The sequence below is a fragment of the Adiantum capillus-veneris genome, chromosome 11 (genome assembly GCF_014529385.1).
Source record: "Adiantum capillus-veneris isolate H3 chromosome 11, ASM1452938v2, whole genome shotgun sequence".
Classification (NCBI taxonomy): Eukaryota; Viridiplantae; Streptophyta; class Polypodiopsida; order Polypodiales; family Pteridaceae; genus Adiantum; species Adiantum capillus-veneris.
In genome coordinates this window covers 138,565,981-138,579,880 of record NC_140941.1, presented here as the reverse complement: position 1 = coordinate 138,579,880, position 13,900 = coordinate 138,565,981, and the positions used below count along the sequence as shown (strand labels likewise).

The window sequence follows — 13,900 nt, the reverse complement described above, 5'->3', positions numbered from 1 at the left end:
AAGGGTTTTTAGTTGTTTTGAGTGTCCTCTAATTCCTTTGTGTAGACTTATTCCATATGCTCGAGTACGTGGCCTTCGATCGGATGTTTCTAGTTTGAAGGATGCATTTGCCAGAGAAGGTTACATAGAAGAAAAAGGTGCTTTTATAGTTTCACTTCAAACATGTCACAAGGAACAGACATTGTTGACAGGTAATCATTGTTGTTTCAAAGTACTTTTGTGGATTGACATTACTTTTGTTTTAGAATGTTTAATGTTCTTTTGGAGTCTCATTTATTTATGAAAATAGATGATATTGTGTTGATACATGGGACCCACTTTGGAAAGAAATAAATAAATACTATGAAGAGGAGTTAGAATTGCAGCCACAGCTAGAGTCACTCCTTGGTAAAATGTTCTACGTGTCGGAAGGCAATCACAGGACGACAGCATGGCAAGCAGCTGTGAGAGAAATGTTTTCCAACAACAGGGAGAAGCATTGTAGGTATTGTGTACTATCATTGACCCCACAAAGGTTTTCAAAATAGCATTATTGACGAGCTTGCAGCGCATGAATTTGTGAGTGAGACTTTACTCTTGTTTGAAGGTAAACTTTATATGATTGAAGTTGATTAACTTACTAATATTTTTATCAGTATGAACACCCATGCTTTGGTATCTTCTCATCTTCGAGATGAGTTGGTGAATTGTGCAAACATTTGCTCATCGGATCATGAAGATTACCTTCGTGCATTACTGGAGAATGATAAAAAATTGATCGACACTCTGCGCAAGAGAACCACAAAAGGAGAGGAGCCATGGAATCCTCTTACACGAAGATATCTAGCTAGGCTTCTTTTTGATGTAAGTGTGTTTGACATTGGATCTCTTTTTTGTATGCTTTATTTGAAGCATTTTGTTTTGAATAGTATTAGTTTACTTTGAAGGTTCAAATGTCAAAAGAACTACACACTAAGCTAGAGAGCAAGGAATCGTTGCTTTCTAAACAGGACTTGAAAAAAGAAGAGACTAAGATCATGAATGATCTTTATTATAAATATTCAGATCGTGTAGAGAAGGTATATAACCATCTCTTGTATTTTCTTTGATACATTGTAAGATGCAATTGTTATTGACTAATGCTCTTGTTTGGTAGATTCTTAACATTGTTGATCCAAGTCTAGGGAAGGATTGGTTTGATCGTGTGATGAGCCTTCAATGGGGGGAAGATAGTTGGGCCACTCTAGAGAAACTTAACTTGATTGCTCTACATGATGCTTCCATAGAAAATAAAAACTTATGGGTGTCCTTGCTAGAGGCAAGCAAGATCACTCGTGCTGCTTATTGTATGGTGAAAGGAGGCCATAAGTTTCGAGGGTGAGTATCTTGATGCAACTGGATTTTTATTAAACTTGTGAATGTTAGTGGGAAGTTTGATTTTTCTTTTGTATGCTTGGTCGAAAGGTGGCTAAAACGAGAGGGAGCTTTGCAAAGGATCTTAGATAAGTCCAAGAAGCTTCTTGTGGACTATGTGGATGTGCCTGGAGGGATTGATATTCCTCCCTCATGCACCATGGATATGTTCTACACGGAGATTATGGTGGAGGGAAGAAAATTCTTATTCCCTCTAGAGGTGTCTTTGGAAAACAAAACGAAGGACGTAGAGTTGCAAGCCTTAAAGAGGATTGACTATTGCCGCATGGCTTCTCAACGACTAGTTTACAGGTAAAAAATGATTTGACTATTTTTGTATCATAATTTGGCTTCAATTAATATTGTTTATTGATTCTTACTTGAGTTTAGAATATTTATTTGTTGGATTTTGTAGATACTTTGCTCACCTATTGACCATGCGTCACATTGCTACGATACCTGTGCTCGCACGTTCTTGGACACACATTGAGAGCGGTGAGGGATGCATGTATCCGCCAACCATGCATTAGCTCTCACTGTGGGAGCTTGAGCATTGAACTTGGTGGATCGACATGGATAGAGGCCATGCCCTTGCTAGAGAGAGAGAATTGCATAATGTGAAGTTTAGAGGAGCCCCATCTACGGATCTTCCACCACCCAAAGCCACAAATGTTTCTGATCCATCTTCTCATCCTCTACCATGTCGTCCACCTACTCGAACTTGTGAGTTGGATTCATTCTCACTTTCTATGTGTCCTAAACTTTGTTGATTTTAGAATTTTTAATTATTTTGACACTTTTTCTAAACTTAAGCAACAAGCTTTTTGGATAAGAATTAGAATGCATCTGCTACTGTAGACCTTGTGATTGATGATCTGCCATCTATCTTGGGTATAATCTTGTTTTTTTTTTGGAGTATTGTTGTGGCAGCTCTATTATATTACTCATATTTATATAGATAATGTGTTTGTTCCTGTAGAGAGTGGGGAACACAAAGATTGCGACGTGCCCTTCAGTTTGTGTATGCACCATTGCCTCTTCAGCCTGTTGTACAAAGTGGTTGCATTAATACTAGGTGTGTTGCTTTGCTTGGTGACTATATTGCGATTGCTGGAGATTTTCATAGCAGTGTGCAGTCTAGATCATGGATTCTTGTACACGAGCATATGGCTAGATCTTGATTTATAGAGATTCCATATCATAGGAATGGTAGATCAGTGTCATGGGCAACTGACTTTATCTTTGTTGACTTGCCTTTTGGAGGCTTCCTACACTCACCATCACCTCAACCTCCATGGGATACATGTACAGAGGATCATGTACGATTAGCTATTCATTTGAGCCATAGTACCTTGGCGGACTCGGGGTTGCTACTTGTGATGGCGCCTCTTGCTGGTAAAAAAACCAATCCTAGATATTGATATTGTCATTAATATATTCAGTTTTAATCATTGATGTCTTTTGTCCTTGTAGGACACAATCTTTTGAGTTGAGCGATTTTGCAGGGCATCAGAGTTGATTATTCATCGACGTGTGGTGGTTTTTCATCATGCACCTTATGGATATGTAGAGTCGTCCGGCGAGCGACATGAGGTGATCCCTCTACTTATTATTTCATGGTAAGAAAGTGTCAATGCGCAGTTTTTGAAATTGATTTTTTGTTTCCTTGTAGTGCGACACTTCTATCATGTTCTTGGTCCACAGACATGGACCACCCCCACCACTTTACATTGTAGAGAGTGCTTCTTTGTTTCATACACTAGGGATGAGTGCCATGGATAGCACTATGCGCCACTATTTGCCAGATTCAGGTCGAGTCCTTATGGATTCCGGATTGCCATGGAGAGGGTCTGCACAGAAGAGACATAGTTTTGTGGCATGTTTTATTGAGTTGTTGTGTCGTCCTAGAGGGTTATGCCTTTAGTTTGGATGTGGGACGGCTCCTGTTTTGACAGGTTGTTTAGTCTCTGGTCGTGCATGTGCATCTCTAGATTTTGATGAGGCACTTGTTTCCACTTGCTTGCAGCCCTTGCTTCGACCAAGGAAGCAAGGGAGAGAGGATGCAACCACATCCATAGATGTGGTGGATGACGGAGACCGACCTGTGGTGGGAACCCTTTTGATGATTTGTGAGATTCCCATTCTCAACTTACCACAAGACATTCATAGTGTTTTTCTTTTGTTTGGGTTATGTTAGCGAACTTTTATGGTTGATTATCTTTTTGTTGTCTCCCAAATTATTTTATGATTCAAACATTGATATTACCACTTGTAGGTTTTTTTGCATATGAATTTATGGGCCATGGTTGTTTGGTTGAATTGAAATTTTGTGTTTATTTTGTTTTGTTGAAGTGAATTACCTGAATACATTGAGGCAGAGGCGAGACGTATGACATTGGACCCACGTTACGATGGTCGTCCAAAGGAAAGTCCTCGAAGACGGCATCTCTTCATAGATGATGAGTGTGCTTCAAGTTAATAATTTGTATGTAACCAATGGTATAACATGGTTTAGACCATGGATCCAGGGTGGGGTTTAGTAATGTTTTTTAGCATTTCTTTCTCCCAGTAAGTCCCACATATATTATTGGGCACCTACTCACGTCTATCTCTCATGTGTACTAGGATGTCTCCACAATGGAATAACTTTGATTTTTTAGTGTGTGTGTGTGTGTGTGTGTGTGTGTGTGAGAGAGAGAGAGAGAGAGAGAGAGAGAGAGAGAGAGAGAGAGAGAGAGAGAGAGAGAGAGAAGCCTCATTAGGTTGGCACACAACCATCTTGTGAAACTACTTTTCAGTTATCAAGAAAAAAGAGTGTAAATTTAATTTCATCATTTTTTTAAACCAACTTTCTTCTTGAAATCTAGTTTGTCTTTTGACTTTTAAGCTAGTGATAATATCCTAAAGATTATTTTTTCAATAAGCTCTAGTTATAGCATTGGTCCAATATTATGATCCTAGGAGCCTTAGAGAAGCGTCATAGGGAATGTATGTGATGTTTGATTGTCGCAACTCCATGAAAAATCAAGAAGAGGAGTAAGTGGTGTGGCTACATTTGTGCTAGTATAGTGACCTATAGTCAACTCATATGGTAGAGCTTGAATTAAAGTTATTTAATTAAATCAGACACTTGATGTGTTTCAACTATAGGTCTCTCACCTAAGCATGGATATAGGGTAGGGTAGAGTTCAATTGCATTCTTTCTGGTGGGTCTTGCTCGGTTTTACCATTCGCTCGGTAAATTTTGCTTAGTGTATTGTAAGACTCCCAGCTCACCTTTCAACTTTATAGAGGGCTCCACCTCAATAGTTGGAGTGCTCTGACTTGGTGGCATGTGAGCCTTCCCCCAAATAGAGTCGTATGATCATCAAAGATTGTGCTAGTGGTGGACGGTTGGGGTAGCTTAAAAACACCTTTGGCATGTGAGCCTTCCCCCAAATAGAGTCGTATGATCATCAAAGATTGTGTTAGTGGTGGACGGTTGGGGTAGCTTAAAAAACACCTTTGGCACCTCAACTGGTAGTGGTGCCCCAAATGGCATATAATTGGATTCTGCAACTACACCATGAAAGTTGTAGCATAAGAAAAATTTGAAAACATTTTAAACAACTTCAAATAATCAATAGAGACTGGGAGAATAAGTAACCACCAACCATTACGCAAGAGCATTGCCTTTGTCAAGTCTAGAATAGTCCCCTTACAAGAAGGGTTGGCACATTTTGTCACTGGCCCTAACCTAACCAGCAAAACACCAAGAATTGTATGCATCACCACATGCTAGTGTGTACATACATACTACATCAAAACCCATGAATAGAAGACTACATGTAGCACATGCTTCTAGAATAATCATTGTGGCCTGTGAGTGACTGCCCTACTCACCATTTGTTGAAAGTAGCAACATTGAGTCACGTCTAGTTACTTACTCCAACAAGAGCCCACAAAAGCTAACTTGAGCGTTGTAGGTAGTTTTTTATGCTTCTCAGTCAGTTAATTCTTTCTGCATAACAAATGGGAAAAAAAATTATGCTACTTCATATGGTAAAAATGAAATAAAATATGATGATTACTTTTAGAAATAGTACTAAGGATTCTAGGGGTACATTCAAACCACCCATAATAAGTACAATTAAAAAATGTGCCAAGGGTACACATCAGGTACCTAAGACAACACCAAGGGTAGGATTAGATTACCAATCATAGGTATGCATATATTGAAGTTACTTTGGTAAAACAAAGTATATGTTTTTCCAATGATTATCAACCCATGAATGGTACTTTGAACAACAAGGCCTATGTACTTTTAGAGTACCAACCTATGATAGGTACTCTCTAAGCTGCCTTGTAATAGGACAATATGTAAAAAGTGCATATAGTGGTACCCTTAGTTGTACCTTGAATTTAACCTTACACAAGGCTTCCAAATAGAGTATCTTAACAAAATACCTTTCATCCCAATCTAATGGTGGACTTTGAGATTCCTACCTGGTTCTTACCCTCCCTAATCTCTATGAACCACCAATAAGTTTCCCTTGGTACTTACAAAATCTACCATGTTAATCGCCGATCAGATGGTGGACTCAAAGAGATCTACCTATTTGCCACCATCCCTAAGCTTTATGGAGCACCAACAAGGTTTGATTGGTAGTTTAGAAAAGTAACATGGTTTATGCAATCACAACCAAATGGTGTACTTTGACAGTTCTACATATTTGCTACCATACCTAAGCTTTGTGAACCACCAATAAGAATCCATTGGTACCTACATAAAGTACCAGTGACATATTTAATATCATACCTAAGCTTTGTGAATAAGAAATAAGAATCCATTGGTACTTACATAAAGTATCATGACATATTTATTCCAAGTCAGATGGTGGACTTTAATAGTTCTACCTATTTTGTGCCTTGTGAAGCACCAATAAGGTTCCATTGCTAGTTAAAAAAAGTCTCATGTATTATATAATCCCATACCTATGGAGATTTTAAGAGTTCCACTTGTGCGATTATCGTGTCAAAAATCTGTGAACCACATATAAAGTTCACATGGTACTGACAAAAAGTACCATGTCATGTCTTATCTTAGTCAGACGGTGGGTTTTGTGAATTCTCGATGTTTGGTACAACTCCAAAACTTTGTGGAGCACTAGCAAGGTTCCATTAGCACTTATAAAGTACCTGTGGTAGGTAGTTTGTAGGAACCATGAGTTTTGAACTCTCATGTGCTACCAACTAAAGTACTTAGAGTACCATGGACTACTATAAGTAGATACCTATTCCATGCCTCAACCTATGCAACATAGTTTCTAATTATAGGCTTTTAAGGAACTCACAGGTTTGTGACTTCTTTGCACCACACAAGTTTCACGGTGGAGTCTTCATGTCTTGTGACCCTAAACGAAACTATCACATTCAACAACAATGTATGCATCAACAGAGATTAGCCCGAGAGAGAGAGAGAGAGAGAGAGAGAGAGAGAGAGAGAGAGGTGCAAAAAAGATAAACACCACATTTAGTGCACGTGCACGTGCACACACACACACACAGAGCTACATGATTGAACCATTAATAACACCAGAGAGAGAGAGAGAGAGAGAGAGAGAGAGAGAGAGAGAGAGAGAGAGAGAGAGAGAGAGAGAGAGAGAGAGAGAGACGATATGGAGTGGTATGGAGATTTTGAGCTACACACGAGAAGCCTTGAGCCCCTATGTTGTGTGCATGAATAGGTCCCTCAGTTGCCAAATCTCCCAGCATCTTGATGTAGAAAGTGAATTTATTTTCATGCTTGATGTTCAAAAAATGATAATTTCTCTAAGTGACCCATTCAAAAAATTCTTGGTAAGTTTAGGACTAAGTTTACACCTCATATTACTTGAAAGTGCCAAATTTGTACCACCATATATTCCATAAAGTAAGGCTGCCTTTTTGTGTTCTCACTCACTACATTGATGAAGTTCTGTGACTTTTTGTGAATGATTTGTAGGCAAAGAAGGCAAAGAAGCTCTTATTGTTATGAATCCTTAGCAGCAACTACCATTATAAAAAAACGGGTGAGGTTCCAATCCCATTTTATAAGAAGGCATGTGGTAACTCTTATAGCTCTTTTTTTACAAGAAGGCATGTGGTAACTCTTAGAGATTTTTTTTTTCCAAACTCACAATAGTGAGTGGATGTATAAATTAAGAAACCAAAACATTTACAATAAGAGCCATGCTCTATCCGAGCCATGGCATCAAACAGTAACAAAGTCACAAAGAGCCAAATACATTAGCTAATAAAGGGTGCCACCCTATACCCATACATCCTTCAAAGCTAAGGGACACAAAGATGGGCTTGCAGTTGCCACCAAGGAGAGAGCCCTCCACAACACACTCTAAAAGTGGTAACTCTAAAAGCTTAATTTAAAACCCCACATGTGACTTATTATTTAATAGTGCTTCAAGAGTAGAATGCAAATTTACAGTCTCTACCAAGTTATAACTTTTTAAACATGCAAATTTTCAAAAAACCCTAACAACTCACGAAGGGCAACATAGCACAGTGAAATCACAGTGCATTAGTTTAGAGTCTAGAGGTTTACATTAAAAGAATTTTAGATGCAACAAAAAACAATGATAAATTTAAGTATCAAAATCTAATTTTTCTTGAGTTTACTTAATCAATAAGTACCAGTCCTAGTCTATAGGATGCACCACTAAGCAATGACACCCAAACATCTCCTGCACTAAGAATGTCATACTTAGAATCATTCAAAAGTTGCACACAATTGCATCTCCCACTATAATAGCTAATAAACCAATCCTCAGATGGTGTGATTTGCAAAGTAGCATTGTTATCTAGTAACCATCACAAAGAAAGTGTGCAGTCCAAAGACATGAAATAGGTCGGAGGTAAACTAGAGGAGGCAAAGGTGACAACACCATCATTGGTATACTCAACCACTGCAATTGCCTCTCTGACTGGTATCATCACCAAATTTGCATTTGTTGTTAAGTATGGAGCTTGATTTGCCCTTGTAATTCTCATTCTAAGAAATGCACATTTGTAAGGCCCTTGTCTCTCTCTCTCTCTCTCTCTCTCTCTCTCTGTCTTTCTCTCTCTCTCTCTCTCTCTCTCTCTCTCTCTCTCTCTCTCTCTCTCTATTAAGTCACCACCCTAGTCGCTACTAAGTAACTCATTAAACCTAATTATTGGTATCAAAGCGTGTTCTCTCTCTCTCTCTCTCTCTCTCTCTCTCTCTCTCTCTCTCTCTCTCTCCCTCTCTCTCTCTCTCTTTCTCTCCCTCCTTGTCTCTCTCTCTCTCTCTCTCTCTATTAAGTCACCACTCTAGTCGCTACTAAGTAGCTCATTAAACCTAGCTATTGGTATCAAGGCGAGTTTTACTAGTAGCCAAAACATATAAAGGAAAGTATTCCTTGAATTGAGTGGGAGTGATGGCAGAAGAGGGCAAGTTCAAGATTGATAAATTCAATGGCAAGAACTACCAAAATTGGAATATGTAGATCGAAGATAATCTCTACCAGAAGGATCTCCATTTTCCATTGGGAGGTCTTGCAAAGAAGCCCGCAACAATGGTAGATGAATCTTTAAACATCCTTTATCAAAAGTCATTGGGAACAATTTGGATTTGATTAACGTTAAGGGTGGCATTTAATGTTTTGGAGATGAAGCCCATGGAGGACTTGATAAAGTTGCATGATGGCCTCTACGAGAAACCATCCACATCAAACAAGGTATTTCTCATGAAGCGATTGCTCAACTTAAAAATAATTGAGAATGATTTGATTGTGGAACATTTGAATGACTTGAACACCAACATAAGTCAGCTTTGATTGGTGAATCGGTGAAAGTCTGATAAAGTTTGAGCTCTTCTAGTAGTATCCTCTTTGCCGGATAGTTGGGATAATCTTGTGATGGCCGTAAGTAATTCCATTTTCAGTACCAATACTCTAGAGTTTGATCATGTTGTGGGTGTTCTTGCTACCATATACATGTGGTAGTGATGTGTGAGAACACACTTAGGACCACCGAGGCATTTTTTCCCTCACTAGGAGGTTTTTTCCCGTGTGCATTGTATATACGGCTATCACTCTAGGGCTATCTATCTTTCCATTGCACAATAAGTAATATACTCTCTGTTGTGTGTCTTGAGCCTCATCTTCTCCAAGCTATGTGTGTTTCCCTGCAACCCTATTCCAACAATTGATATCAAAGCAGGTTGCGTCCTCCCCGGCTTAGTCGCCAACAACTAGAGCACACATGCCTGCTCACTTTCTCCAATTTTTGTGAGCTTTGGAGAGCATTTGTAGGTCAAAAAATATTTTGGATAAACTTATAGAGCTCGGTTTGCTTAGATTTTGGATTCGGGCTCATTTCGACCTCCGTTTCCACTGCGTAGGCTATTTCGTCATTTTGTGCAAAATTTTGTCAGTGCAATTTTTTGCATAACAGGTCCCTTATAGTCTACTATGGTTTGTGCTACATAGCACGTTTTGTTCCCGCTTCGTTTCTCCTCTTTTTGGATATTTTTGCAGGTAAAATCATTTCTGACAATTCCCTTGTGCAGACTGTTCTTGATGCTTTTCTAGATTCTTACCCGACTTTTGCTAGTACTTGGAGATTCATGCATGACCAAAGGAAATTTAGAAGTTGTCAATTTGATGCATTATGTACATTGCTATTGCAAGTCACTTTCCAGAAAAAACAGGACTAGACAACATGCAATTGAACATGCCTTTATTGCTACTCAAAGAAAAGGTGGTAACAACATTGTAGCCACTTCTCATGGTTCTTTTGAGAGTGGTAAATCACCTATCCCTAATGCTTTTGCTTGCAGCAATTTGTCTGGGAATTCTAGTGATTAGGGCAAAAAGAAGATGCATTGCCATTCTTGTCAAGCTAATGATCACTTGATCAAGCAATGTCCTAAGTTGAAGGCAAAAGAGGCTAAGAAGAAAGAGGCTGGTTCCCCTACAAATACTGGTTCCACTACAAATGTAGCTATTGTTGAGTCTTTATGAAAGGAGACAACGATGCTGATGTTGGTGCAGTATGGGCTTTTAGTGCAGAGTGCACTTATGATCCTTCTGTTCATGATGCATGTTTGTCAACTGCTGCAAATTCACATGTGTGGCATTTTGGCAGTGGTGCTACAAAGCACATTACCTCACATCGTGATTTATTTACCTCTCTTGAGTCTGTCCTCATGGGAATCCAGTCACTTGTGCCAACAATGCCTCTTATTTGGTTCAAAGAGTTGGAAACATTGTGCTTATTGCTGCAAACGGCAGTTCTTTCACACTTGTTGATGCATTGTATGTACCTTGGATAAAGAAGAATCTTTTTTTTTTGTTTTTGCACTTTCTAGACTTGGTCTTGTAGTCAAATTTGTGAATGACAAATGTACAATACATGATCTGTGTTTTGGTGATGAAATTGTTGCATCTGGTATTTTACGCCGTGAAGTGTGGGAATTACAAATGCTGTTGTGGATTCTAAGGCTATTTCAAATGCAAAACTTTGCCATGCATCAGGCATGCATTGGTATATCCGCTTAAAGTGAAGTGTGAAGTGTTTACATGCTTCAAACAATTTTTGCCTATGACTAAAAATGTCTCAAAATATACTATGGGCATCGTCTGTTTTGATCGAGGAATTTCAAACTCCGAGCAAAAATTTCCGAGCAATCATAAAATCGAGCACAGCCAAACATGATTGATACAAAGGAAAACCATAAAATGGATTTGCATGGAAAAAACATACAATAGTTTAGCTATCCCTAAACACCTTTGTCCCCACTTCTCTCTCCACCCAACTGCATCTGATTTGAAAACTGGAATATTCAACTCTACTCTAAGGTATCCCTACGTCACTAATAGTGGCATCCAATTGTGTTGGGGTGGTGCTACAAGCCAACAATGAAATTCAAGGCAGTTGAATTTTTGTACAGTGTAGATTGGTTGTTGTCATTTAGATCGTTGGCAGAGCCATGTATGGTTGCCTCCGAGATATTTTCTTGCTATCACTTGAGTCCTTATGTACTTGTCAATTTGAGTATAGATAGATCAATTTCTCGTTCTATCTTTTAATATAAATGGGCAAGATATCTTTTTGTTTGTTGGCTGAGTTGCATAGTGCCTTTGAATACCTCCCTAGCAGAGACCCTTGTATATAGTTCGAGTGGGGTGTATGGGGGTAGGCTGCGTTGCACAAAGTCATTGGAAACCCACTAGGACACGCACCCTGTGATGATAGTTTGAACGAGGTGTGGGTGGTGATTGATTCTTCCAAGGTGGCCCCTAGTGTAGGGCTAGTGAGTAGATGTTTGAGGATTGATCGATCACCTGGTTGGACACACAGCCGGACACCACATTTGTAGTCTATTATTTTACTGAGCTACTGTAATGATACTCTATGTAAATCTTGATTCTAGAGTAGTAATCGATTCCCTGAGTTGTAATTCTGTCATGACAATTGTAAAGGTCCATGTGAACCGGCCACTTGCCATTTAGAATGCCCTAGATATAAAGGTCAATAACCTTAATGTAAAAGAAGGCTTATCTTTAGAAGAAGAAGAGCTCCGCAGTACGTACGCTCAAGCTACAAAGCTGCTCCAACTTGTAATCATCGTGATTAATGATTGGGTAATCAGATTTAAATTTTGAAACTTGCATTGTGTCCTGTCTCTTTGCTCTTTCATTCAAGTGTAAGCATGGTCAGTTTTGTTGAGGTTTGCGACTACGTGTTAGTGAGCCTAATCTTCAGATTTGAGTGCTTAAATCATTGTTTTTAGTCCTTTTGACCATAGGAGAGTGTTCCTAGACCATAGGGCGACCTTTCTTGATAGTTCTGTTGCACTTTTCAGGACCTTTTCCATGATGGATCATGATTTTGGTACCTTGTTGGATTGTGACCAAACTTGGTAGGATAGTGTTCCTAGGTGTCCTAGACCTCCTCCTAGTTTTGTTGCATTTCGAGTCTGTTCGACTGCCGAAATGGCGTGATGACCTAGAGCTGTGAGAAAGGACATAGGTAGATTTCCTTGATCATTGAGTGTTGGTTTGCTTGTTGAGTTGTTGTGTTGGCTTTCTAGGTTCACTTCTTGAGATTGACGATCTCAAAGAGTCTCCGTGCCCCATCCGAGTCACTTTCCTGCGCATTGACATTATATTAGTGCCCAATTGCTATGCCACATACGTCCATCACGGCAACCCGCTAACATTGGCGCTATTGCCGGGGATATGATCCTTAGATGGTGAGTGACCTAGTGCGTATTTAGAGTGTTCCTTTTTGAAGATTTTTCTCTCCATTCCATTTACACATTAGCAATGAAGTAGCTAGACATGTGGTTTAGTGCTTGGTAGAGTCTAGAAGTCGAGGACCTGCTATATTTATTCTTGAGAAGTAAAGAGGGTTGTGAGTGAGATAGCCAAAAGCATTTTATTCTTCGATTTTCTCTATGATTTTAGAGTGCTATTCCATTTTCCGTTTCGACTTTATTTTGTACCGTTTTGTTTATTTTTGTTTCATGTTTCATTTCAGTACTTAGGAGTAGGGTAAGTAGAAACTACCACCATCAAATTTGGGCTAAAAGATTGAGGGAAAGAAGGGTGAAAAGATCGAAATGAACATAACTCTAAAATTTTGAAAAATTTGATGGTAGAGACCTCAAAAGTGATCCAAATTCAAAATTTTATGGATCAAGGGCATTGGCATACTCTCTAGAAGCAATCTGGAAAGTTTGGCATGATTCTGTGGAGGAACATGGATCGCGATCCATGTACCCCAAAGACCAATTTTGCAGGAAAGTGATCAATTCTAGTATACATTAGTGGGACATTGCTCTGATCAATTTTTCTTGAAAGAAAAACTTAAAAATCACATCAGAATTGGCTAATAGGGCAAAAACAGCAAAATAGACATTTTAGACACAAAACCAATAGAACAAAATTAATAAAAAAATGCTTCCAAACATGGATCGCGATCCATATACCTTTAGACATTTAGGACTGATATTTGACAAGTACATCCCTGATAACTAGTGGAACAACAACCTTAACAAGCAAACACACCAACTCAACAAGCAAACCAACACTCAATGATCACAGAAATCTCCCTGCCCTTTCTCATCGCTCTAGGTCATCACGCCATTTTGGCACTTGAACGGACTCAAAATGCAACAAAACTTTAGGAGGAGGTCTAGGACACCTAGGGGCACTACCCTACCAAGTTTGGTCGCAATCCAACAAGGTACCAAAATCACAATCCATCATGAAAAAGTCTTGAAAGCTGCAATAGAACTATCCAAAAAGGTCGCCCTATGGTCTAGGAACACTCTCCTATGGTCAAAACGACTAAAAGTAGTGATTTAAGCACTCAAATTTGCAATTAAGGCTAACATACACGTAGTCGCAAGCCACAATAAAATTGACAATGCTCAAACTTAATTGAAAGAGAAAAGAGAGAGGAACACAATGCAAGTTTCAAAATTGAAAACTGATTACCCAAT

General features: G+C 39.0%; 1 protein-coding gene across 1 annotated transcript; it reads left to right on the top strand.

Moving 5' to 3' along the window:
- Positions 1–372: 372 nt before the first annotated feature.
- Positions 373–1,360, top strand: LOC147448103 (uncharacterized). Its single transcript, XM_086523752.1, has 4 exons — positions 373–558; positions 636–843; positions 927–1,058; positions 1,136–1,360. The coding sequence occupies exons 1-4, from the start codon at positions 551–553 to the stop codon at positions 1,358–1,360; spliced, it is 573 nt and encodes a 190-aa protein (XP_086379878.1). The 5' UTR covers positions 373–550.
- The last annotated feature ends 12,540 nt before the right edge of the window (positions 1,361–13,900 follow it).